Here is a 24251-nt window from a genome sequence, read left to right on the forward strand (position 1 = left end):
ATGAGAAAGAGGATTAGACTGCACTCCTGAGAGGCAACACGAAAGGCTTGGGCTGTGAACTGCATGCACCGCATCCCTCCCAGGTTTTCTTGATCGACTGGATCATTCCCCAGACCGAATGACGCGCCGTTGGCCGTTTGACCCCAGCACGCAAAAGGTCCTCGTATGGCGTGAGTGCATGGCGGATGTGCGCCTCGACGGCCAGTATGGCTTTATGGTGATCCGTTAGATTCGACGACCGGCCTACACGCCCCGAGCCCTTGCGAAAAGCATGGTCGAGAATGATCTTCATGGATTCGTCCGGCATTAGTGGGAACTGCGAACGCAGGAGCTGCTGGGAGTGGGCTAGATCTTTCTCGTCGCGAGCCATGGTTGCATTGGCGCGTGTGTCGGCTGTCGCCGAGGCCGACTCGAGAACCGCGGCGTAAACGTCTGCTGGGACGCGAATGCCGAGCTTAATTTTGGCCGATCGATCCTGTCTCCGTTAGGTCTTGCTGATGAGTCACTGGAGAGGGGCTACTCACCCAGACTAAATGAACTATCCGATGAGACTGCTTGGTTTTCGCACGACAGTTCCGAGTGATGTAGACATCCCCCCTAGGAACGAAGACATAACCATCGGGGAACGAATCATGTTCAAAACAATTCTACCCGCCGCTCCGTCAGCACCTACAGTATTTCTCTCTATACCCCGGACTTGATAGCTCCCAAGATACCAATCATCCTAGGACAGAAACACTTACCACCTCAAAAGGCTCAGACGAAGGCGGCAGCTTAGGAGGTCTGGCGTATTTCTGAGCCTGTGCGCGCCGATTGCTGGTGCCCCGCACCGGGCTTCTTTTGTTGATCCCGGCGACACCGACCAGGCTACCGCCGCGACGGCGTCCTCCAGACAGACTATTTTTGCGCGTCTGGCCCAGATCGGATAAAATCGACCTGTTCGCAAACCGGTTTGCGGGACGACTCTTTCCGTGGGTGTGCGGCCTCCTGGCGTGTCTTCTGCGCGGGGATCGCATCGTTGGAGTCATCGTAAAAAGTGGGTAGTAGTGGAAAGGACTGGGATGAGAGAAAGATGATGAAAACATGAGAATGTATAAAACAGGTTATCTATGTTTTCAATATGAAAGAGAAGTGTAGTGATTGTCAGACAAAGAGGCATATGTAGTTAATTGAGCTGCTATCAAAGAGCGAGTGAATCATCTGCTTGGGCACAGATGCAGACCGACACAAAGATCATAGATCATGGAACAATCAGATATTGATACTTGTTGACAAAAGCGGCACACCCATGTCTTGTTCTATTTAGGAAATCATGATCAAAGAGGAAGGAACTAAGCAAAGATAAGGACATGGAGACCCATGGAAAAGGAGAAGCGACCCGGTCTCTGCCCAAACCAACGCTTGAATCATGGGGCAATCGTGGCCCAGTATGAACGCTCTCATTGAGGGGCACCAGGCGGTGTACTTTGCTGCCTTGTATATCAGGCATAAATGGATCTGTAAGGACCGTGTGGGCGATCGATTCCTCCAAGTGTCAAGCATTCAACCATTTGGTCATGATCATGACCATTACCATCCCACCGTTTAATCCCCCCCCCCAGGTTAAACGGTGGGATGGCTTTGCATGGAGTGGCAACTATGAGGCAAACTTAGTTGCAAGTGGTACAAGAGTTTCGCATCGCATCTCAAGATGACAAGTCACTTTGAGGAGACTGGAGGTTCGGGACGGTACATGATCGAGAATCACCCGGGAGACGCTCGCAGATGGTTCCAGTCAATCTCCGTTTGGTGGTTGACGAGTGCCACCGGGTAGACTCAGTCTGCTTTCGACTTCATTGTCCAGAGCGTACGGTCTCGGATCCGAGAGCCGATACCGAGACAATCATCGAAACAGCCTTCGGGCGGTGCCAGCCAGATGTCGCTTTGCATGTTAGACATTCGCTACGGGCATGTTTGGCTGGTACTCAGTGGTTATGAAAGGGCTAGAACACGACACTCTCCCTGAGTCAGATCTCTAAGGGACATGGATCTCCAGGGATATAGGGCAAGACATGGACATTGCGCCTTGGTAGGGTTAAGATCAGATATAGTAGAGCAGAGTTTCGATCAGACATGGACCAGGCTTGAAACCCCAGTCGCCAGCGACTTACCGATCAGCAGGATTGTCTATATATGCTAACCATGCATGCAGCGATCAAAACTCAGTTCCAGATTCGACCATACCAAGCCAACGTGCATTTGCATCTACCACCAATATGGCATCTCCAAGGCGGGGTGAGTGAGAACTGGTTGCCAGAGAGCCCAGTCCAGTCCAGCACAGGCGGTCAACTCCCTTGCCGATGTCTTCAACTTAAAAACCACGCAAATAGAAGCTGGGGGGAAGAGGGGGACAGGGAGAGCGATAATTGGGCCCTTGGCTGCAGGGCGGCTGCGAGACCATGTCAGGGGTTCAGGACATTATTAGCTCTCCTGTCCGCGGACGTGCATAGTGTATGTGCGACGGCGTCACACGGCAGGGTGGGCCACCTAGTCTGCTGCAGGTCCCATGGGTGCGTCTGCATGGCTGACGAGAAGGGTACGGGGTTTAGATGGGGGGGAGGGATTCTGCCTAGGGGGGGAGGATCTATTGGGGTGTTATTATTAGGGATGCTTATAGTACAGTAGGGGTAGTGGTGAAGGGCCCGGGGCCATTAGGCGCCCTGTTCAATATGGGGAATACGAGCGTAGCAATAGCGACCGGGGAAACACGCCCATAATTAGGAGCCCGGCTTAGATTGGATCTCCACCATACCGTTCCATCATAAATAGCAAATAAGCCTTAAGTACTAATCTAAGTAAGCGGAATTGCGCGAGGCTCTCCTCCGGCCTGCCAGTCGGTGTAATTCTACACCTCATTCCGTGGCCAAAATACCCAACCAATCAAGCACTTTACAGGCAAGTCCTTCCGGAGAGAGTATAGATAGGAGACGATAGTCTAGACTTCCAAACTGGCCTCTCATCCGATCGCTGTTTTGTGTTGCGTGGGCCAATGCCAATCCCCCGATGTTCTCAGATGGGTCCGTGGGAATGCCAACTAAGCTAACTAACTAGTAGGTAGGATGGATCATCCATCGCCAGGCTGTGAGCTAGAGGCAAGCGACGATGGAAAATGTTCCGCCCGTCACGTTGGGTTGGAGTGAACCACGTAATTCAATTTGGTTAGTTATGGTTCGTTATTTGTCAAAGGTCCTCTCTCATAGTGTAGGTAGGTAGTCAGGGGTACACTATGGGGGCGGGTTGGTATCCAAATCATACAACCAGGTCAGTTCCTCCGCGCAGAGACGGGATGTCGTCATGTTGGGGCATTGGGTGGACTCTCCGTTGGTACTCCGTACTAATTATGGAGTATGGACTGTGGACTGGTGGGATGATCGATCGAGGCTGGAGCTGAAAGAGCCTGGTCCCCTTGGCGGGGAACTAAAGCCTTTAGCAGCTCCACCAGGTCATGTCCGCCTAACCTAAGGGACCGTGGCTACTAGGTAGGAAGGCAGGAAGGCAGCCTAAAGAGGTGTCACTGGTCTGGTTTAACACCTTCACTCTGTTTATCAGGTTCTGTCCGAAGGACTCTGGATATTGGATCGATTGGCTGTTTCGGTGGAAGAGATTCCGATCAGCTTACCATAGGCTTTTCGGTCCTGCCGTTCCGTTCAGATGTATCTGACTCGATTGATCCATGAGATTGACCCGAGGTAGTCGATCCACCAGTAGACGATCCGTCGAGTCCTTGTTTTCAGGGCCAATGATGACGCTACGGTGGGAAGGGATAGAGATGATGCACGTAATTAACTTCGAAGGGGGGAAGGGGATCAATTGATTAGTTTATACTCATGACCTTGGAAATCAGCTTTTTTATTATTGTAATTCTTATTATTGCTTTTCTGCTTAGTCGAGATGGCGTTCGCCCGTAATGACAAAGTCGATCTCCATTCAACTATCTAGCTACGAGAGCGCAGTGCCTGAGGCAGAAAAGGAATTCACACCAAATATGCTAAGACTAATAGTGGACCGATGAGGAGGACGATGATGTGATATGAGTAGCCGTGTACGGAATGAGATAGAGGAGATGTCGGTAATGTAAGTGAAAGTAAGAATAGGTGACGACATACCACGAGGGCTGTTTTGCGTCGACGGCGTCGTTCATGGCCAATGCCTGAGCTTTTTGCAAGCCTCTAGGAAAGCCCGGTTGCTCTTCATCACTCCTTCGTCACGGGCAACTCGATTTCCCATCCACGCCCTGTAGATGAACCGGAACCAGACCTTGCTTCAGAGGCCATAGCCTCCACCTGGTCCTGGATCATCTCCCAGGACGTGGATGACTCCACCAGCGCAGGTGCGAGATACTGGAGGGGTTTGGGGAAATGCAGGCGGATCCCAATTGGAGTTGTGCAGATATCCCGGTCCCGAAGCAAGCTCCATGTCTGTGAGTACAACTACCGGTTGCGAGGTGATTCGCTATTTGGGTGAAGGGTCCCCATGCCGATGATGGAGGGAACTCCAGCCCTATCTGCTCCCTTAGATAGTCTGCTTCGTACATCGCCCCTAGTCTGTGCGCCGTGGTTTCTGTCAGGCTATCTACCTTGTCTTTTGGGTAGGTAGCGCCATTGAGGACATATTGGAGACAGTTATGTAGGCCAATATTTGGAGCGGCTTCGTTCGGACCAGGCTTTGCGGCAAAGTACTCTTCTGCGAGATACTTTTGGCGTTCCAGGCGCCTGCCGCCAGTCTTCGCCGGTTGGCCCACTGGTCGAAGAAGGAGAGGGAGGGACCTGTCGTAGAGACAGCCACTTGTTGTGATATGATATCAGGGGCAGACCGAGACGAGGCTGGTAGCTTATCTCCCATTCGACGTTTTCAGCAGAAAAGACTATCTGCTGGACAGTACCCAGTGCTCCCAGATGACCTTGGTTGCAGCAGACGGTGGAGGTCTTTCATATGCAGGATCGAACCTCCGACCTCTACCCCATGAGCTTCTGTGCCGCCCGCCGGTCCCCTTCCAAATTACCATGAAGGAATTCGTGTTATTTTGCGACGAGGGCCGACGGGTCTTCGCACGTCAGCCATATTTGGTCAGGCGCTAGTCATAAGATTAGCAGAGAAGGGACAAGACAACAGGGAACAGGAAACACGCACGTCATGGAAATTGCGGGGACAGAGATAGTGGAACAGGTAGAAGTCTGACGCAAACCACCCGTCCTCACTAGGGCTGGCTAGGTCGTCTTTGTCTGTAATGCCCAGGAGGGCTGATATGCGATAGCGGGGTCGACTGTAGTGGATGAGTGATGGAACGAATAACCACGGAGAGTGATTGCAAGGGTTTGTAGGTATAACGTCAGGTATAAAGTAGGGCTTAACCTGACTGATATCCCAACATAACTATAGTTATGCATCCATTACCAAGAACTACGTCGTGACCTATCATGTGACCTACATCAGATCGATTTCCACGTAGTTGAGTCGACGCAGGGAATCAAGTAGGTACAATACCTAAGTATGTATAGGTCTATCTGTTTATCTACTGGCAATTGATCCGAGTCCATTCTCATGGTTCAGTTGTTGTATCTCTCAGTTGATACTAGCCTTACTCCCACCCTGTCATTTATTCCTATTCCTGTGGATCTGCGGAGTAAACAATCAGTAATAAAAAGCCCCATCCAGGAAAAATAAAATCGAATCAAATAAGAAGAAAGAAAGTAAAAATTGAAATTGAAATAACCCAAAAAGTAAAAAGAAAAAAAAGCGACGAAATTACAAACAGAGAAAAAGGAAAACACAAAAAATCCTCTTCATCGTAACGACAGCCTGAGGATTCCAACCATTACTTCTTTCTCTTCTTCTTCTTCTTCTTCTTCTTCTTCTTCTTCTCTTCACTCTCATCTGCCAATTCTTCTCCATTCAAGGTACTGCTGCTTCCTTCTCTCCTCGTTTCTCATTTCAAGGATATCACTAAGGACAAACTCCCTCTAGGCACTAATCACATTCCTCCGCTTTTTAACTCTCCTCCCTTTGTTCCTTCAGGAGAGCTCCGATCCGGTGCCTACCAACCTACCTACCTACCTAGGTACCTGCCTACAGCCTACCCTGCCAACAACTAAAGTCGACTCCTCCAATCCATTCGTTGTTCATCCCATCTCAATCCCTCGGATCGTACCCTGTCTTCCTCCTCTTCTCCTCCATCCACCATCTCGGGCTTATTTGTCCGTCGATCTCGCTCTTTTTTTCTTACCACTCCCACTCCAGACTATGCTTTAAAGCAAACAGACAACTCTTCTCCGCTTTCCTTCTTTCCTTTCCCCCCTTTCCTTCTCTTTGCTTGGAAAACAACCAAAAGAAAAAATAAAATAAAAATAAAACAAAAAAGGAAAAAAGAAGAAAAAAATTATATCTCCCGTTTATCGTCCCGGTCTCTCTTTCCAGGACCTTTGTTCCCTGCGGAGACGTTCCAGATTCGTCAACAAAGCCGTCCGCAAATTTAGCTTTGGTTCAATGGTCCTGTGGAGGTCTACATTCGTCGGCTCTTTGATCCCTCCTCAAACCCCCTCTCCTTGAGCATTCCAGACCACTCCTCAAGTATCTGGACTCCGCCCGCCAGAGAGGGTTGCCTGGCAGCTTGCTCCCATCGGTTGCTGGGATCACCGTTGCTGACATGAGTTGGGATCAGCCCGTCCACAGGTATGTTCTGCTCTCAATTTACGTACTCCCTGACATTCTTGCTCGGCGGCGGGGTCTCTTTGGGTTGCAACGGCTATTCCTTGCCAGCGGCGCCTTGTCCGACTTGTCCTACTCTAAATCTGTTTCTTTCATCCCTCCCTTTGTCTTCTTCAATCTTGTTGCATATACACCAGACGGATCTTCCTGTTTTCTTGACGGAGCTCCCTCCGAGCTCCGTTCCGGTGATCAATGTTCGAAACGATGATGCTGACCGAACCCCCCTTCACTTGCAGCTTCAGCTATCCGAACGGTGAACCTCAAACCCCCACCAGGACTCCTCCGGTCTTTGGCGACACGGCGTTCCAGACCCCCAAACTTGAGTCCAGCTTTTTTGACCCCCGGGTCACCTGGGACACCTCCGATCCGTATGCCTCGAGCCCGGAATTCCTCCGCACCCCCCACAAATTCGCCCTGAGCACCCCTTCAATCAACCACCCGCGGTTGCCCGAGACGGGCGCAGATCGGTCGGGCGGCCACAGTGTAAGGGCATTGGAACACCAGACCGATACGGCCAGACGTGTGCGCCCTGCAAACCCACGGGGCCCTCCGGAGGAAGATGCTCCCCAGACCGTGGCGTCTGCCAAATCCGCGGCCTCGATGCAGACCCCTCCGCCCAGCAGCGCTTCGAAGAGAAAGGTGACGGGCCTGGGGAACGTGGAAAATACAAATCGACGCCCGTCCGCCTCCAGTGTGGTGGATGGGAGCCATCTGGAGACTCCTAGTCGCTTGATGGGGGCCTCTCCCCGCCTGTTTGGCGATCTCCAGGCGTCCTCGGATCCCTTCCATCTCGGGACCATGGACCCCTCGGCCTCTCCTTTCTTCCCCCAGCAACGGCTGTTCTGGGATCATGATTTCGAGCAGCCGGGAAGCCATTTCGGGTTGCCCGACCACCATTCCAGTGTGTTCGATGCCCACCCCGCGGGCACGTTACCAGTCAACGCCCATGCCATGCACGACTCTCAGATCCCACAGTTGCCCGATATCGGGACGACCATGGAGCTGCCCGATTTCCAAGGCGGCCTCTACGGAATCTCGTCCGCCCCAGCGACCGATGCGGCGCTCTTCCCGGCACCCTTTTCGACCTCCCCTCGAGTCCCGGTGACCAAAGCGGAGGACCCAGCTATGTTCCTGAGCTCTCCTGCCCGGCGGTTTGGGGGCCCCCAGCCCACTCCCGAGAAGCGACTCTTTTCCCGACCTCCCATCCGTCAACCGTACCACCACCAAACCGAGGAGTCGAAGCGAGAGGAGCTTCGCCGCGTTCAGAACGCCCACCATAGTCTGCTGGGGTTTGACGAGGAGGACGAGGAGGATCACACCCCTCGACAACCTCAGCCCATTCGCCCAGGACTCACTCGCAGCCTCACGCTCACGGCGGCCACGTCTCGGCGCCCGCTGTCCAGTGGCATGATGGCTTCGACCAACGGTATCCGCAAGAGCCCGTCCAAGAAGGGCCGGTCTTCTCCAATCAAGCCCGCAGGCCAGCCATTATCCAGGTCCAGCTCGACTGCCAGTGTTCCCACTCGCTCCCAGTCAGTCGTCCTCCGGATCGGCAGAGACGGCCGAGCGAAGACGGAGATGCAAACCGTGCCTGAGTCGTCGACCGGGTTGACGGACCCGGTCACGGGTATGGACTTGGATGGCTCAACGACCGAGAGCGAGTATGATTCGGCGGAGTATCTCGACCGCTCGCTCTTTCCCAGCCGTAATCCTTCCTTTGCCTTCTCTGACGCCGGTAGATCTGTGCTCGCCCACAGTGACTGCGGGTCCCGGCCCCACTCTAAGGGGTCTTACACATCTGCAGCGTCCTCCCAGTCGGGGCGGGTCTCTCCGTGGTCGAATACGCGGGGACTGGCGAGACGGCCGACGTACCACTCCACCATCGAGGATTGGAAGAGAACGACGCCCAAGAGACAGGTTGTGAACTCGGACCTCTCCTACCGCAGTGCCAGTTCCGCCGTAATGCCTCTGCCCGAATCGGAGGAGGATGACGGGGACGCGCAGCATGCGCTTCGCAAGGTGGTGCGGCAGCGACGGCAAGTGTCCCGTCCACACACCGTCGGCTACGGGTCACGCACCCGGGCTCCCCCTTCGCTGGCACATCTGCGTTCCTCGCCCCCACGATTCGGGGCTGAGTTAGATCTCAACGCCTGTCCTCCCAACGCCTCCTCCCCGACCACGATGACCGACCCCGACCTGGCCACGCCAACCACCGACCGCTTCAGCAATCCTAGCAGTGGAACCCGATGCATTTGTAATTCCATGGACAACGGCGGCCACCTCATGATCCAGTGGTAAGTTTGATGACCAATAGTTTAAGGACGCTCTACTTACTCGACCAGCGAATCATGCAGTCACTGGCTCCACACCAAATGCGTCGGCCTCGAGCGGTCGAATCTCCCGTCTTCCTACGTCTGCGTGTTTTGTGCGCAGACCCCAACCCGCCGGAATCGCATCCGTGTACCCGTTGGTCCGGTTGGCCATGCGCCTACCTCGCCTTTGGCTCACAAATCCTTTCGATTCCGATGATTCATGACTGCGTCCAGTACTTCTTCTTGCGTGTACCATTTACGGATAGATGACTCGATCCGTCTGTCTTAACCTAAGACACGGGCACTTTCACTCTCTTCCACTGGGTTTCCTTTGTGTTTCCTTTGCATTTGAAACAAAATTTAGAAATACCCCTACCTTTCCTTGTTGTACGGTGTTTGGTACTGTCGGAGTTTATTATCTTGTTGATTGAGTCGAGCGACACCGTTATGTATCTAGTGTATCTATACAGATATCAGTTTTACTAAATTTGCAAACAGTAATCAGTAAGCCTGCCTACCAGTATGTGAGCATTGACACGAGAAATATAAGAGAAAATAAGTCCGGGGAAATTCGTAGGCGGTGGGAAGTGACCCACATCTCGGGGAATTAACAACTCCGATTGGATTGAAGGCCGAGCTTATCGCATCACCGCCTCCGATAAGGCTTATCTTGATATTTAACCGTATTAACCGAGGTCTATCTGTCTATCTATATATATTCAATACACAATAATCTATGGAGGACCCTTAATATATGCATCGGTTTGTCACAACCTGCCTTGATCCCGAACGATATGTCAATACTATTCAGTCTTTCTTTCGTTCCAATGGTTCTTTTTACCGATTTAAAAGTATATATACCTATATATAAACTGCACACAATGGTATATACAACAGTGCCAACATACAACACTATATACTTTAGCTAGATCTAGATCAAACTATAGATCCCCAGATCTAGATAAATCAGACGTGAGTAAAGGAGGCTTCCTCCCCTGGATAATCCCCTCAAACACCTCCGCTATGTCCAACAATTCATCGTCTTGCCATGGTGTGCCCATTAGCTCTAGTCCAACCGGTATACCGGGCCCGGGAGTTTGTTCTGCGGGTTGAGCGAAGCCGGCTATTTCTCATATATTGTGGTTAGCAATTATATATATCATATATGATGATTTGGAATTGGGACGGGGCAGAAGGAGAAGAAGAAAAAGAAGTAGAAGAAGGAGGAGGGGGAGGAGGAGGGGGGGGGGGGAGGTAAATACCAGGAATACAAACAGCCGGCCTCCCCGTCAACGCCGCCAGAATCCCATTTCGTCCGCTCTGCACGACCTCGCCCACTGGGAGAACCAGGTTCTTCTGATGCGGGTAGACCATTGCGTCTAGTCTCTCATTCACAAAGCACGTTTGTACGGATTCTTTTAACGTCTTGATTCGCTGTAGACGCGCCTTATACGCCTCGCACTGCGTGTTGAATTTCTCTGTTTGTAACGTCTCGTGGAATACGGCTGTTACTGCTGTTTTATGATACTCGTCGGAAGCAGCGATGGATGCGAGTGATCTGTGCGGGGTGTGTTTTATGAAGGGGGATTGCAGGAAAGAGTCCATCTCTTCTTTGAATTCAAAGGATTGGGTGTCTGCTTCGGTGCGGAGGAGGGATACTTCCCAGGTTGGTTGGGGGGAGAGGGGGATGAAGTGGATTGGGCGGGTGAGGGTGGGTGAGGATTGGATTTTTTGGAGGGCGGTTTGCATGATGTTGTTGATTGTGAGGCTTTCGGGGTTGGAGGAGTCGGAGGAGGGGAAGTAGGTTGTTAGGATGCCGATGCGGAGGGGGATGTTTTCTTTATCAGTAGAGTTGGGGTTAGGAGTATCAGTGGCAGCATCAGTATTGGTGCTAGCAGTAGCGACAGCAGCAGCAGCGGTAGCAGAAGAAGCTGTGCTCCCCTTCATAACCCCCCACAAAACCCTAACGTCCCCCACCCCTCTCCCCATCGGCCCCAACGCATCCTGCGTCCTCGAAACACCCATCACGCCACTCGTACACACCCTCCCCATCGTCGGGCGGAACCCCACAACCGCACACGCCGACGCGGGCGACCTCAGCGAGTTCATCGTGTCGCCGCCACATCCCACGAGCCCCATATTAGCGGCTAGGGCGGCGGCGGTGCCGCCTGATGAGCCGCCGGGGGTGCGTGTTAGGTCGTAGGGGTTGAGGGTCTGCCCGCCGAGGGAGGAGGTTGTTGTTCCTTCGAGGGAGAATTCGTGGAGGTTGGTTTTGGCGAGGAGGATGGCGCCGGAGGCGAGGAGGGTTTGCACGATGGGGGCGTTGGTGTGGGTGTGGAGGGTGGAGAGGGCAAGGACGCCGGAGGTTGTTGGGAGGTGGGTGGTTGTGTAGGTGTCTTTGAGGAGGAGGGGGACGCCGTGTAGGGGGTGTAGCTTTTTCTTCCTGGGGATTGAATCGTTCGAGTCGGCTTCCTCTGGGGTGGGATTGTTGCTGCTGGTGTTGTTGTCATGGAGGAATTGAAGACGCTCGATATCCTTTTGCCGTGCATCATCCAAAGCGTTCTCATTTACCGTGACGATAGCCCGAAGAGTAGGATTATACCTATCTATCTGAGCCAAATAAGCTGAAACAGTCTGTTCACATGTTGTTGTGCCGTTCAGGAGTGCGGCGTGGTAAGCGGGGATGGTGAGTTCGTGGACATGAGTATATTGGGGGTTGTCCATATTCATTCATATAATGGATGTTCGAGTTGGGTGGAAAGATTGTGGTGTGTGTTCTTGTGCAGATGTTATTTATATTCCTGAGGATTGAGCGTTGGAGGTACTGATAATAGTGTAGGGTAGTGTAGTGTAGTGTAGTTGGAGAAGTGGATAATTGGAGATGGAGATAGACTGAGTGGGGGGTAAACTGTTAGTGTCTGGTCTGTTCGGTGGAGTAGATATGATTGACCTGTAGAGTGTACTGTACGTCAACGTAGTAACAGCACTTCAATTCGTGCATGTATCCCCCTACTGCACAGAATGTCTGTAGTTAGTTTCCTGCGGGGTATTCTCTACCTTCACTACCTGGATATACACAGATAAAACCACTACATGATGGTGATTCAGGTACAATCGACAACCTGATCTGTACTCCACTCTACTAACTTCCAGTAATTGAACGGTAATTGAACAATACTGCAGTCATCACTCGTAATCATCTATCCATCTATCCACATATATCTATATCCATACGTACCATCAAATCTACACCCCTCTAACCACTCACCCTCCTATCCTCCCCCACCAACCATGCACCAACCAATCCACCCACGCCTAACCCAAACAGAACAAATCTTCCACCCCTGGCCCGCATCAACCCTCTGCGCACAAGGGTCAACACTGTAGTGTAGTGTAGTGTGACGTGGAGTCGGTGCGATGGCGGGGTATTGCTATCTACGCGTCCGTCCCAGCCAAGCCCAGGAATACGTGATCCCAATCTGCCCCTTGATAGGTAGGTAGTTGCGTACCGTTCATTGGTGTTGCCGTTAAGTAGTAGGGGGTGGAGTATTGGGTAGTGCTTTAAGGATTGTTTCTCTCTATTGGTATTATTTGGGGGATGGTGTAGGCCTGGTTGATTAAGGTAGATGAATGGGATGAATGGAATCGGTGGGTTGTGGATGATGAGAGCCTCTCGATGGTAGGCTCGTGGCTGTGTATGAAATTATCAAACAGTATAGAGTATGTAAGTAGGTAGATAGGTGGTATAATACAATGCAATGTTCTATCAAGGCATCACCTCCTAGGCAGTATATGTCTTGTAGATGCGATGCGATGCGTATGTGAATAGTAGTAGGTAAGCAGGCAGGCAGGTAGGGAGTAGGTAGTGGGTAATTGACTACCCCTCCCCCTTGACTCCTCTCCTCCCTCGTGCTCATCCACTCCTGACAGAACACCGGAAAGAAAAAGAAAAAGTATCACTATGCAAAAGAACCCTGTATGATCATAAACCAGCGTCATAAGACGACGAACCATAGATAAATAAAAGATAAAATAGGCTCGGTCGAATCAAATCGAGTCGACCATGCGGAGAATGATAGAACAATGGTGATATAAAGCACATCATAAATAAAGAAAAAAAGGAAGAAAAAGAAAGAAAGTGGGACGAAAAGATATAAAAAAATAAACAAGCCTAACCATAGATCCAGGCAATCTCGTAAGATAAACCACGTGTCGGAATGAAAATCAATCAAACAATATGCCCTCCTAATAAATGTCCCTGTCCCTATCCCTATCCTTATCCTTTGGTTCGTCGGTATCTCTGTAGTGCCAGGTTTGGGATGGTATCCGGTTTGGGATGGCATCCCAAATCAAGCGCGAATAAAAGAAGTAAAGAAGCAAAAAAAGAAAATAACCCCGTACACCTTTCCTCCGAATGAGCACACTCAACTCCATAGCCCAGGATATGCCGGCATCCTCATCTTTGCAAACCTCATGGTATGCCTTGGATGCACATTAACCAAAAGAAACCATCTATCGTAACTGTAGCTGTATTAAAGTAAGGTGGGGGCAGTGGAACCTCCTAGCCATACAACAATCGCAGGGAACCGGTGCCAGATTGACCGGATACACGTCTACTGGCGTTGGTTCCTCTGCAGCTGTTCCCCAATCCGCAACGCTTCCGTGCCATCATCCACCAAAGACTCTTTGAACCACGCGTGCTTCAAAGCCTCCTTGGCGGTGATGCGGTTCTTGGGATCGTAGACGAAGATGCGTTGCAGAAGGTCGAGGAATTGTCGGTGGAACTGGTTATTGGTGGGGATGAATTCCTGACACGGCGTTAGTCTAGTTTTTGAGGTTAGTATTGGAGGACATACCGTGAGTTGTTTCATGGCGCGTACGTACTTGCGCGACGCTCGGGTAGTCTCTCCATTCGGATAATCGAGTCGGCTCCGGTTGAAGTATCTGTCGTCGTTAGCGAAATCCTGGCATGAGAAGAGGGGGAGGGGGCATACTTGGCCGACTGGTTCTGACTCCCACTTCGTCCACCTTGCATCACTTGCCGCACGAGGCGAGTGTCAATTCGCTCGCCGATCACCGCCTCCATCATCGCTAGATGTTCGAGGTTATCATGCGTCTGGAACAACGCGTCCCCGGTGAAGAATTCCACCAGGATGCACCCGATGCTCCAGATGTCGCAGGGGAAACTCCAGCCCAGATTCAGGATAATCTCCGGGGCCCGATAGTGCCTAGTAGACACGACCGACGAGTGATACTCATCGTCGAAAGTGGCAGAGCCAAAATCGATCAGACGGATCTCGCTATCCAACAAGACACGTCGTTGCCGTGCAGTGCGAGTAATGGCGTGGGAGGAAGACGGGATGGTTCGGTTGTAGGTAAAGGTCTGATAGGAGTTGCTGACCAGGAGGATGTTCTCGGGCTTGAGGTCGGTATGAATGAGGTTGAGGTCATGGAGAACTGAACGAATGAGTTTAAGTCATCAAACATGGAGACGGAGAGGACACTCACAGGCTACACTCGTGAAGAGCTGTCGAGCAAAGTTCTGGATCTGGCTACTGGGGAACGGAACAAAGCCGTTCCCTTTCAAGAAGTCGAACACACTTTGTCCGAGCAGATCGGTGACAATGCAGATGTGGTTGCGGTAGTCGAAGCAATCCCGCAGGTGGATGCATTTGTTGCGGTTTTGCTTATCGTTCGAAGAGAGCGTGGACAACACTCGCAGTTCGATCCGCGATGCATCCCGGTATTTTTGAATCGACCGGATGATCTTCACTGCGCACCGAGACTTGCGGTGCTTATCATACGCCTCGACCACCTTTCCAAAGGTTCCTTGTCCGAGGAGTTTGATGATGGAGTCTGACCGGTCAGTATGGCTCACGATCCAGGGCCAAAAGTTTACTCACATCGGTCGGTCAATGGGGATTCGGCAGTCACAATATAGTGACCATCGTTATCATCAACCTTTTCATTTCTATTGACGTACTGTATAGAGGTTAGAGATGTTCACCGAAGGATTCAGACGAAGAAGAGAAGGGAAGAAAAGAAGGGGAAACACGTACGTCACGGACAACCGGAACAGGAACATCTTTCGCCTTGATGGGAGGCTTCGGAGGAGGCACGTAGCTCAAAAACGCATCACCCACGTGCTCCAGTTCCCGCCGCTTTTGTTCATCCCGAACGGCCTTTCGCGTGGCGACACGCTTGCGTTTCTGGCCAATATTGGCATCTTCAAAGAACACCCCGTTGCTCGCCCCCGAACTCCCTTGGGACAGCGACGTGGGTGCAGTAGTATGTAAGGACGTGGTTCGATCGGTGGATATGGAGGCGGCGGAGGATTCCTCGCCGTAGTGCTGCGGGTTGATCGAGTAGGAGGGACGATCGTAGTAGCCCAGGTCGTAGGTGGTCTCTATGCCGGTGCGGCGTCTCTTACCCGCCGGCTGGGGCAAGGCGGCGGCGGTGGGAGCCGTCACGGTGGAGGTTGTCGCAAAACTGCGAGTCGAGGGCGCCTTGGACTGTTCCGGGGGAGGGGTGTCATCGATGACGATGACCTCCTTGGGGATGCCGTTCTTGTAGAATTCGTTCCAGTCCGGATTTTTCCGTCGGCCGTTCTGTGTCGGGGTGTCGGCGGCAACCCCGTTGTGGGAGGGAGGCATTGTGGTCGGCGGCGTCGGGACGGTCGGCAGGATCTTTGGGGATTGAGCGAAAGGGAGGGTGGCCGTGGAGGGATTGACGGCGTAGGGATAGGAGGTCGGCAGGCGAGCGGCCCCTGCAGCGGACGTGGTCGGAAAAGACGTATTGGGTTGGTAGGGAGGGTGGACGTATGGGTACGGTTGCTGATGAGGATGATGATGCGTAGGGTGAGTCGCAGTCGCGGTGGAGGGGGTCGACATGATGAACCACCGAGGCCGACCGCCGGTGATATAGTCGAGAAGAGATGAAGCAGAAAAGGATGGTGGGAGGGGAGCAGAGTGAGGTTCAGCGCAGTCGGATCGCAGTCCGCCGTCCTAATCTACTTGGGGATGGGGGTGGCAGAGAGAACAGGGGACTCGAGACCTGGGGACTCTCATATGTAAACCGATCGATGAGGGTGAAAAACCACACCTGTTCAGACAGGCTGTTCAGACAGGGAAGAGATCGCAGAGGGACAAGAATCAACACCAGTCCAAGGGGTTAGGGGAAAGAAGAAAGAGAATGAAGGATTTCGTGAGGCGTGGGGATGGATGATGGCTGGCGAGGCGGTCGGACGGGGAGAAAGCAGAGAGAGTCTTTTCCTCGCGCTCCGGTGACTTGCGACTGGGGGAAAGTCAATGAGTTTGGCTCATTCGAAGGGGAAAAAGGAAACAGTCAATGAGGAGGCCATTGGATGATGAGAACACATTTGGCAGAGGGACCGAAAAAGTCGAGGGATGACATAAAAAAGGGCCAGAAAGAGCGGAAGAAGAATGATTGAACCCGGGGTTGGTTCCAGAGGCAACAGCGGGTAATGATGGTGAGAAGCAGGCTGTGAGGGATAGAAGTGATTCTACAGTTACCATAGTATACAGTGTCCATTCTACTCTTTTTTGACCGTGACTACTAATTACTCTGTACATCTGGATTGTTGGAGGATTACAGAATATTATTAGAATGTCATCATCATCACCATCCGTATAGAATGATTAGGATTGTGGCCATCAAGTGTTCGGTTACGACAACGACACAACCACACACTAAACTCTTTCTGCCCGTCAAGAATGATCGCTCATGTAATATCGTGTATCATGATACAGACACCCTCTTGGAATCTCCACTCGCGACATTGAATTGTGACGATCTATCGGATGTCCGAGGCAATCTTAATATCAATCTTTCGTTTCTGGTCAAGAATCCGACGCTCTCTTAATCTGTATTTTTTCGTGTTTGTATGTCAGTAAGATGTCGCAGGATCGCAAGGCTCAGCCATCGGGGGGCGAAAAGAATTAGAATTTAGAAAGAAATAGGGTACAAGGGAATATCTATAGCGTCGGGGACCAACGTTTAGGCTTTGATTGGCGTAGAATTACCTACTGCCTGCAGGACTCTTACCATCTAACAGAATCATTCTTATTCTTTCTCTCCTCTCTAGTGATTTACCCTTTTTCATTTAGAGGTTGTTGACAGGACAAACTCGAGATGATCACGAAACCCCATCATCCAGAAGAAGGGTGAGGCAAATGATCAATCACTCGTGGTTGGATGTGGCAACGCCCGTGGAGGAAAGCCTAAAACTAGGGGGATAACAAGACAGACCGAAAGAATACGGAGAAAAGAAAAGAAACGCACGTTGTGTTTATGAAATAGGAGGCAGTCAGTAAATAACCATTAATCAATAATCATAATAATCTAATCAATGTTACGGTGTTTGTAATGAAAGAATGTATGGAAGAAATCCATGCCGCATGTCATTCCGCAGCATGGGGATCGTACACTAAGAATTTAGCCTGTCTGTCTGTCTGTCTGTCTCCCTCGTAACGACGCATAGAACGAGTCGGTATTTCTCCCCCCGTCTCGCTCTCATTCTCCGCCTTTTTTCCTTGGTTTAATACTGTCTTTGGTGGTTATTGGCCACTTGGGTTGCTGATGTCATGTTTAATTGAATCAATAATGATCACTATAGTATCTAGTATCTACTGTATATTATTTCCATCACTGTGGTTACTCAATAGTTATATTGTCATTGTTATTGTGATCTTCTTAGTATTTTCTACCCTGTCTACCTTTTTCTAATATATTTCTACCCATGTCAAACAGGATGAGATCTCAAAGGCTAGCAATTGAGTGGATGAGTAAACCCTAACCGTACGGTAATGTCACTGTTGCCCGGGCCCCGTCCTCTCCATCCCAGTCCTTACTCGTTCCCATTTAGGGTTCGATGGTCTTGGTAGACACTAATCCATGCCGATACGCTTCCTTGGTTGTTCCTTTCCGTGGCATTGGTTCATAACGTGGCGTTGAATACTTCCTAGCACCCCGTAATGCCTTAGATTCTACTAAATCTCTCGTGGGTACTGGGTGGGATCGTTCTGATTCCAAGATTTTGGTCGTAGCTAACACAGGTGGAAAAGTTGGGAGTTCCTTAAGGGGTATCCGTATTTTGAAAGTTGTCTGGCCCACTAGATAGACGCAATCCCTGCCACATTGCGCACAATACATCGATAATGGAAAGAAGATGGAAAAGAACCGGGAAGCAATAAACACCAAAGCAAGAAGAACAGCTGGAAAGAGATGCACGCGCCCCACTACCTCCTCGAGGAAAATGCACGCAGTAGTACAGAAACATGCACAAGGTGACCCATCAAAACCATCCGCAACGCCCACGCCTAGTATCCCGCAGTAACTGTGCGTAAGACCAAACGTTAATAAAGTAGAAAAAAAGGTGCAAGAAATGTTGATAAAGATTAGAAGAGGCAGGCAGAATGGCAGAAAGGCAGAATCAGGCTGGAACGGAAGCCTGCCAGGCTAGTCCACCCGGTCTTCCTTCACATCCTTGGAGTACGCCTTCTGGACATGCCGCGACCCCCGCCCATCCAGTTCCAGCATAAAGAGAATATCCCGAACCTGCACCCCCGCTCCCTTCTCTTTGTCTTCCCTCCACGTCCCCAGTCGTTTGGAGGTCACCGTGGTGGATTCACCAGAGCGCCCGGATTTCTCGCTGCCAGGAGCTGGAGTGGCCGCAGTGGCACGCGACGGAGACGAAAACCCGCTTCCAGTAGCCGGCCCGCGATTCAGCCACGAATACGACTTCTTCGTGCCAAACATCCGACTCGACAACATGCTGTTGGTGGCCATTCGTGCCGTCTCGACCGACTGCTGGTGTTGTGCCGCTTCGGTAGCTCGCGCATCGACCATTTTTCTGGCTTCCTTCTTGGAAACACTTTTCTTGTCGAGACTGGGCGCCTTCTCTGCCACTGGCGTCGACGGCGCGGAGCCAGGGGTTTCCAGGGACTCGGATTTGGTCCCACCCTCCCCCAGGATCGCGCTCGCGCTGCGTTTGGCGCGTTTGGACGCGCGCGCTTCCTCGCTAGAATTATCCCTCTCTACCAGCAAGCGGCACCGTTCAGACAAAGGTTTCGTTCCGGGTGGTTCCGTCGATGAATGGTTGCCTGGTTCTAGTTAGTGTGGCCATGCAACTCTCTGAAAGGGGTTGAAACCTACGTTTCAGCGAAGGTGTTTGTTGACCTGCTACACTTTCGTTGACCCTAGAAGCTTGCGCCATGTCTTTCCAATCAGCGGGCACGACTCCGTGGGAGTGCGCCCGACGGCTTCTCGCGAGAGTCGATGAATAATCTACCACGGATCTCAGTCGTTCCTCGCAAGATATGGACATGAGGTTCAGTATGTCCACCAAGGGTGCGCCTTCTTGGTTGAGGATAGTTTTGCCGGTACGCACAACGGATGAGCCATCCGGTCCGGTGACTTCGATCGGCTGTGGACGATCAGGTATGGGGTGAAATAGGCCCTCTGCGGGAATGCGGACTCCAAGCTCAAACCCGCGCTTCTGAAGCTTTTGTTCCAACACCTTCGTCAATAGAAATGGCTCCTGGAGATGGTATTGTGCGCGTCGCGCGGCTTCGGTATCTTCTCGAGTCGGCTGATTGGGATCTTTGAATGGAGCAGGGGGTTGAGTGGACGGTTCGGAGTAGAAGGATTCTTGAGTCGGGGTCGGTTTGAGGGGTGACGGCTCGCTGAAGCTCGCGTTTGCCGAGGCTGTCCCGGTCGTGGACGTCTGTGAGGTGAAAGAGGTATTTACAAAGGATTGCTGAGCCTGAGGTTGTTGTTGCTGCTGGTGTTGGGGAGGAAGTGGTTGCTGTAGACGCGGTGGCTGTTGTACTTGAACGCCAGGACCGGAATAGCTGCTGGTAAGAAAAGCTTCTTCTTCTCGTACATCGATACCAGAAGATGCCAGAACATCTGTGAGTTCAGCGGCATCCGTGGCCTTTTCCACCGGCCGAGACGGCGGTCCCATCGTGCCTTGGGTCTGAGGCTGGGTCTGAGGCGCAGATCCTGGGTTTAGAGCCATGCCATTCATGTTCGTCCCATTTACCGGCGTTGGGGGTTGATTTTGAGGTAACTGCAAGGTCCCAAAGCTGGGAGAGGCGTAAGGGGACTGTGTGAGGGGAGAGAGGCGTTGTCGTTTGGCCGGATGTTGCGGGACACCGGTTCCATTCACCGGCGAGCCAACCCCCGGGGACGGTGATGACCCCGGGGGAGAGAATGACTGGGAAAACTGTTGGGGTTGGGTTTGCGCCATGATGACTGCAAATTACTAGCGACTGTCAAAGAAGATAGTTGATACACCGGATAGCCAGGTATCACGCTTTTTGAGGCAAAGAGCACGTTCGCGCGTGGGCCGAAAAACTGAGCGGATTGCTCTCACCACCACCGCCGCCAGGTGTAACCATCTCAAGGTGCTGTGATAAACATAGAGCTCAAGCCGTCCGTCACGGGGGATACTGAATTTTGTCTCGGATCGATGGCGCGGTGAATAGACCAGGGGTGGCCGTGTAGTTTGCAGACGGAAGGGGAGCTTCACTGGTGAGGTCTGCAACGAGATCCCGCACGCTGCCCGTTGGTCACGTGGGATTATGTAAGATATCCCCCGATTTGCGCTTCTGTACATGGACTGCTGGCGATGATGTTCATTGCGCTTTCTTCTCATCAATCGAGGTTCTATTGAGGCTGAGACTGTGAGATTTCTTCCGGAAGTTTAATATCCGGGTTTGCGATGAGCATATATGATTCCTTGATGTCCTTCCTTTACAGCATTGGCGTTTAACGACTATCATGATCGGTCTTTACCCGACAACTTGAGACAGCAACATCCTTTCCTAGCTAACAATTCATCTACCTTTGAGGCTTAACACCACTGGCCTTGGGCAGCTAGATCATATTCTAATTACTCGACCCAAGGGATCTGGTTTTGTACCCTAACCTGGAAGCATGGCGACAAAGCGAAAAGCTTCCGCTTTGAATGCGGGCGATGACGAGCCTGTCGACCCCTCGGACGAATTGGCATTCTACTGCCTTGGTGGAGGAAACGAAGTCGGTCGATCATGTCATATTATTCAGTACAAGGGCAAAACTGTTATGGTATGCGCCCGTTTCCAGCACTTATTTTGATCGTGTTGCTAACCTCCGGTCTTGTTTAGCTCGATGCCGGCATGCACCCTGCGAAAGAAGGCTTCTCGGCCCTCCCGTTCTTTGACGAATTCGATTTGAGCACGGTGGATATACTCCTCATTAGCCAGTATGTGAAACTCTCCGCTCCCTTGGGCTTTTCGGGCACTGTATCCAAGAACGCGTGGTTGGTCTTTGCGGGCAAAAACCGACTTGTTTCCGGTCGAGAGTTGCATTTCGTTATGGGGCGTTTGTCAGCCCCAATGTGTACAAGAAGCGCAGGTCAATCTATACTAGCTAAATATGTCTTATTTTGTGGTGTATATTTCCGTATTCGTGCCTACGTCAGATTCGTCACCATGGATGAAAATGCGATTGACTGATGAACTTTGCGTTACCTAGTTTCCACGTTGACCACTCCTCCGCGCTCCCATACGTCCTCAGCAAGACCAACTTCAAGGGCCGTGTCTTCATGACACATGCGACCAAGGCAATCTACAAATGGCTTATCCAAGACAACGTTCGAGTCAGCAATACGGCGTCATCGTCGGATCAGCGCACTACCCTTTATACAGAACACGACCACCTGTCTACCCTTCCGCTTATCGAAACAATCGATTTCAACACGACCCATACGATCAACAGCATTCGTATAACCCCGTTCCCAGCTGGCCATGTGCTCGGGGCTGCCATGTTTCTGGTCTCGATCGCTGGGTTAAACATACTTTTCACTGGTGACTATTCACGGGAAGAGGACCGGCATCTTATTCCTGCAGAGGTACCGCGTGGCATCAAGATCGACGTGCTTATAACGGAGTCGACTTTCGGAATCTCATCCAATCCGCCTCGTTTGGAACGCGAAGCGGCTCTGATGAAGTCGATCACGGGGGTGTTGAATCGTGGGGGCAGAGTCCTGATGCCAGTGTTTGCCCTCGGTCGAGCTCAAGAGTTATTGTTGATTCTTGACGAATACTGGGAGACACATCCCGAGTTGCAGAAGATCCCGATCTACTACATCGGTAACACCGCACGGAGGTGCATGGTGGTATATCAGACGTATATCGGGGCGATGAACGACAATATCAAGCGGCTTTTCCGCCAGCGTATGGCGGAAGCAGAGGCGAGTGGTGACAAGAGCGTCAGCGCTGGGCCGTGGGATTTCCGGTTTGTTCGGAGTCTGCGGTCTCTGGAACGCTTTGACGACGTGGGGGGATGTGTTATGCTGGCTTCGCCGGGTATGTTGCAGACAGGAACAAGTCGGGAGTTGTTGGAGCGTTGGGCTCCCAACGAACGCAACGGCGTTGTCATGACCGGCTACAGTGTCGAGGGCACGATGGCCAAGCAAATACTCAACGAACCCGAACAAATCCCTGCCGTGATGTCAAGAGCCACGACTGGTGTAATCAGAAGAGGTATAACTGGTAACGACGAGGACCAGAAGGTCATGATACCCCGACGATGTACCGTGGATGAAGTCAGCTTTGCGGCTCATGTGGACGGCGTGGAGAATAGAAACTTTATCGAGGAAGTCGCAGCGCCTGTTGTGGTCAGTATCCTTGTACCAATTCTCTCTCTTGATCCATTGTCTAATTGCTTTTAGATTCTCGTACATGGCGAAAAACATCAGATGATGCGACTCAAATCAAAACTACTAAGTCTCAATGCAGACAAGACAGTCAAGGTCAAAGTCTACACCCCAGCGAACTGCGATGAGGTTCGCATTCCGTTCCGGAAAGACAAGATCGCAAAGGTTGTGGGTAAACTAGCGCAAGTGGCACCTCCTGACCAAGAAGACGGCCCCCTTATGGCAGGCGTGCTCGTCCAGAACGGCTTTGATCTGTCGTTGATGGCACCAGACGACCTCCGCGAGTACGCAGGTCTCACCACGACAACGATCACATGCAAGCAACATCTCACCCTCAGTTCTGCAAGCATGGATCTGATCAAATGGGCGCTGGAGGGCACGTTTGGTGCCATTGAGGAAATTGGTACTCGCAAGAAAGACAACGTCAAGGGAGAAGACATGGACGAGGACTCCGTGATGAAGACTGACGAGGAAGAACCCAACGTCAAAGAGGAAGCAGCCGATGAAGAGATCCCCATGGAAAATGAACAAACCTATCTCGTCATGGGCTGTGTGATTCTCCGATATCACCCGCGGACCCGCGAGCTCGAGCTCGAATGGGAGGGTAACATGATGAACGACGGGGTGGCAGACGCGGTCATGGCTGTTCTTCTCACGGTGGAAAGCAGTCCGGCATCCGTAAAACGTTAGTCTTCAAACCCCCGCGCACATCGAGTAAATCAATTGCTAACCAAGACCTAACTCCAGAATCCGCAAAACACAACCACCATCATCACCATCACGACGACGATATGTTGGAACTCCCCAATCCTCACGCGGCGCAATCCGTCGACGAGCGCTTCGCTCGACTCCTCATGATGCTAGAAGCGCAATTCGGCTCAGACATTGCCCCCATCGAACGCCCCCGAAACAAGCAACCCGACGGCGCACCCAAAAGCGAGACCACGACCCCAGCCGGACCCGACGGCGCCCAGACTCCCCAACCTAAAACCGAGGACTCAGACGAAGTAACAGAATGGGAAGTAACAGAACTGGCACGGCTCCACGCCCTGGGCATTCCCTTCCCCGGAATCGAAATCAAGATCGACAAGCACGTTGCGCGCGTGTGGCTGGAAGACCTTGAAGTCGAGTGTGCGAATAACGTGGTGAGGGACCGTGTCCGTGTTGTCACGGAGCGAGCGGTCGAAACCGTTGCGAGCATGTGGACTGAGGATCCTAAGACGGCGGGCCCTCATGCTACGAATGGGGATGCGAGTGAGCGGACTAACGACGCGCCGGATATGGCTAAGGGCGCGGAAGTTGACGCCAAGGCATGATTAACGCGTTAGGGATATTTCGTGTATTAGTATCATGGTTTTTAACTTTTACTTTGCTGTTTCTTGATGGATTCTGGGATGTGTATGCACGATTTGACGGGGAATATATGGGCGCTTTTCTTCGGGTTGCTACATACTAAATCAATGAATATAACTCAG

At 51.7% G+C, this 24251-nt stretch overlaps 9 protein-coding genes across 9 annotated transcripts; 3 read left to right on the forward strand and 6 right to left on the reverse strand.

Moving 5' to 3' along the window:
* Positions 1-13: 13 nt before the first annotated feature.
* Positions 14-1016, reverse strand: P168DRAFT_315269 (DUF2293 domain-containing protein; the record flags this gene model as incomplete). The annotated part of the gene is made up of 3 exons (XM_024839882.1): positions 14-475; positions 525-647; positions 744-1016. 3 exons carry the CDS (start codon positions 1014-1016, stop codon positions 14-16), a joined length of 858 nt encoding a protein of 285 aa, XP_024697845.1.
* A 1058-nt stretch (positions 1017-2074) lies between these two features.
* Positions 2075-2749, forward strand: P168DRAFT_33376 (uncharacterized protein). The gene has a single exon (XM_024841684.1). It carries the CDS (start codon positions 2173-2175, stop codon positions 2662-2664), a length of 492 nt encoding a protein of 163 aa, XP_024697846.1. The 5' UTR covers positions 2075-2172; the 3' UTR covers positions 2665-2749.
* A 1553-nt stretch (positions 2750-4302) lies between these two features.
* Positions 4303-5284, reverse strand: P168DRAFT_301800 (uncharacterized protein; the record flags this gene model as incomplete). Its single annotated transcript, XM_024838571.1, has 4 exons — positions 5170-5284; positions 5042-5113; positions 4616-4805; positions 4303-4491 (listed from the first exon to the last, which is right to left on the reverse strand). The coding sequence occupies exons 2-4, from the start codon at positions 5098-5100 to the stop codon at positions 4303-4305; spliced, it is 438 nt and encodes a 145-aa protein (XP_024697847.1). The 5' UTR covers positions 5101-5113; positions 5170-5284.
* Positions 5285-6682: 1398 nt separating this feature from the next.
* On the forward strand, positions 6683-9273 carry P168DRAFT_230007 (PHD finger domain protein; the record flags this gene model as incomplete). The annotated part of the gene is made up of 3 exons (XM_024833214.1): positions 6683-6708; positions 6981-9038; positions 9087-9273. 3 exons carry the CDS (start codon positions 6683-6685, stop codon positions 9271-9273), a joined length of 2271 nt encoding a protein of 756 aa, XP_024697848.1.
* Positions 9274-9997: 724 nt separating this feature from the next.
* Positions 9998-11780, reverse strand: P168DRAFT_332832 (amidase; the record flags this gene model as incomplete). The annotated part of the gene is made up of 2 exons (XM_024841665.1): positions 9998-10179; positions 10319-11780. 2 exons carry the CDS (start codon positions 11778-11780, stop codon positions 9998-10000), a joined length of 1644 nt encoding a protein of 547 aa, XP_024697849.1.
* A 1754-nt stretch (positions 11781-13534) lies between these two features.
* P168DRAFT_33453 (putative protein kinase (Lkh1)) lies at positions 13535-16153 on the reverse strand. The gene is made up of 6 exons (XM_024841691.1): positions 15116-16153; positions 14960-15038; positions 14565-14912; positions 14051-14513; positions 13913-14000; positions 13535-13864 (listed from the first exon to the last, which is right to left on the reverse strand). Exons 1-6 carry the CDS (start codon positions 15944-15946, stop codon positions 13670-13672), a joined length of 2004 nt encoding a protein of 667 aa, XP_024697850.1. The 5' UTR covers positions 15947-16153; the 3' UTR covers positions 13535-13669.
* A 1961-nt stretch (positions 16154-18114) lies between these two features.
* Positions 18115-18467, reverse strand: P168DRAFT_33471 (uncharacterized protein). Its single transcript, XM_024841697.1, has one exon. It carries the CDS (start codon positions 18352-18354, stop codon positions 18151-18153), a length of 204 nt encoding a protein of 67 aa, XP_024697851.1. The 5' UTR covers positions 18355-18467; the 3' UTR covers positions 18115-18150.
* On the reverse strand, positions 18150-20575 carry P168DRAFT_324253 (uncharacterized protein). The gene is made up of 2 exons (XM_024840807.1): positions 19230-20575; positions 18150-19177 (listed from the first exon to the last, which is right to left on the reverse strand). Exons 1-2 carry the CDS (start codon positions 20323-20325, stop codon positions 18534-18536), a joined length of 1740 nt encoding a protein of 579 aa, XP_024697852.1. The 5' UTR covers positions 20326-20575; the 3' UTR covers positions 18150-18533.
* A 161-nt stretch (positions 20576-20736) lies between these two features.
* On the forward strand, positions 20737-24235 carry ysh1 (cleavage polyadenylation factor subunit YSH1). Its single transcript, XM_024836548.1, has 5 exons — positions 20737-21164; positions 21224-21321; positions 21594-22737; positions 22792-23461; positions 23524-24235. The coding sequence occupies exons 1-5, from the start codon at positions 21015-21017 to the stop codon at positions 24090-24092; spliced, it is 2631 nt and encodes an 876-aa protein (XP_024697853.1). The 5' UTR covers positions 20737-21014; the 3' UTR covers positions 24093-24235.
* The last annotated feature ends 16 nt before the right edge of the window (positions 24236-24251 follow it).

The sequence above is a fragment of the Aspergillus campestris genome (genome assembly GCF_002847485.1).
Source record: "Aspergillus campestris IBT 28561 chromosome Unknown P168scaffold_1, whole genome shotgun sequence".
Classification (NCBI taxonomy): Eukaryota; Fungi; Ascomycota; class Eurotiomycetes; order Eurotiales; family Aspergillaceae; genus Aspergillus; species Aspergillus campestris.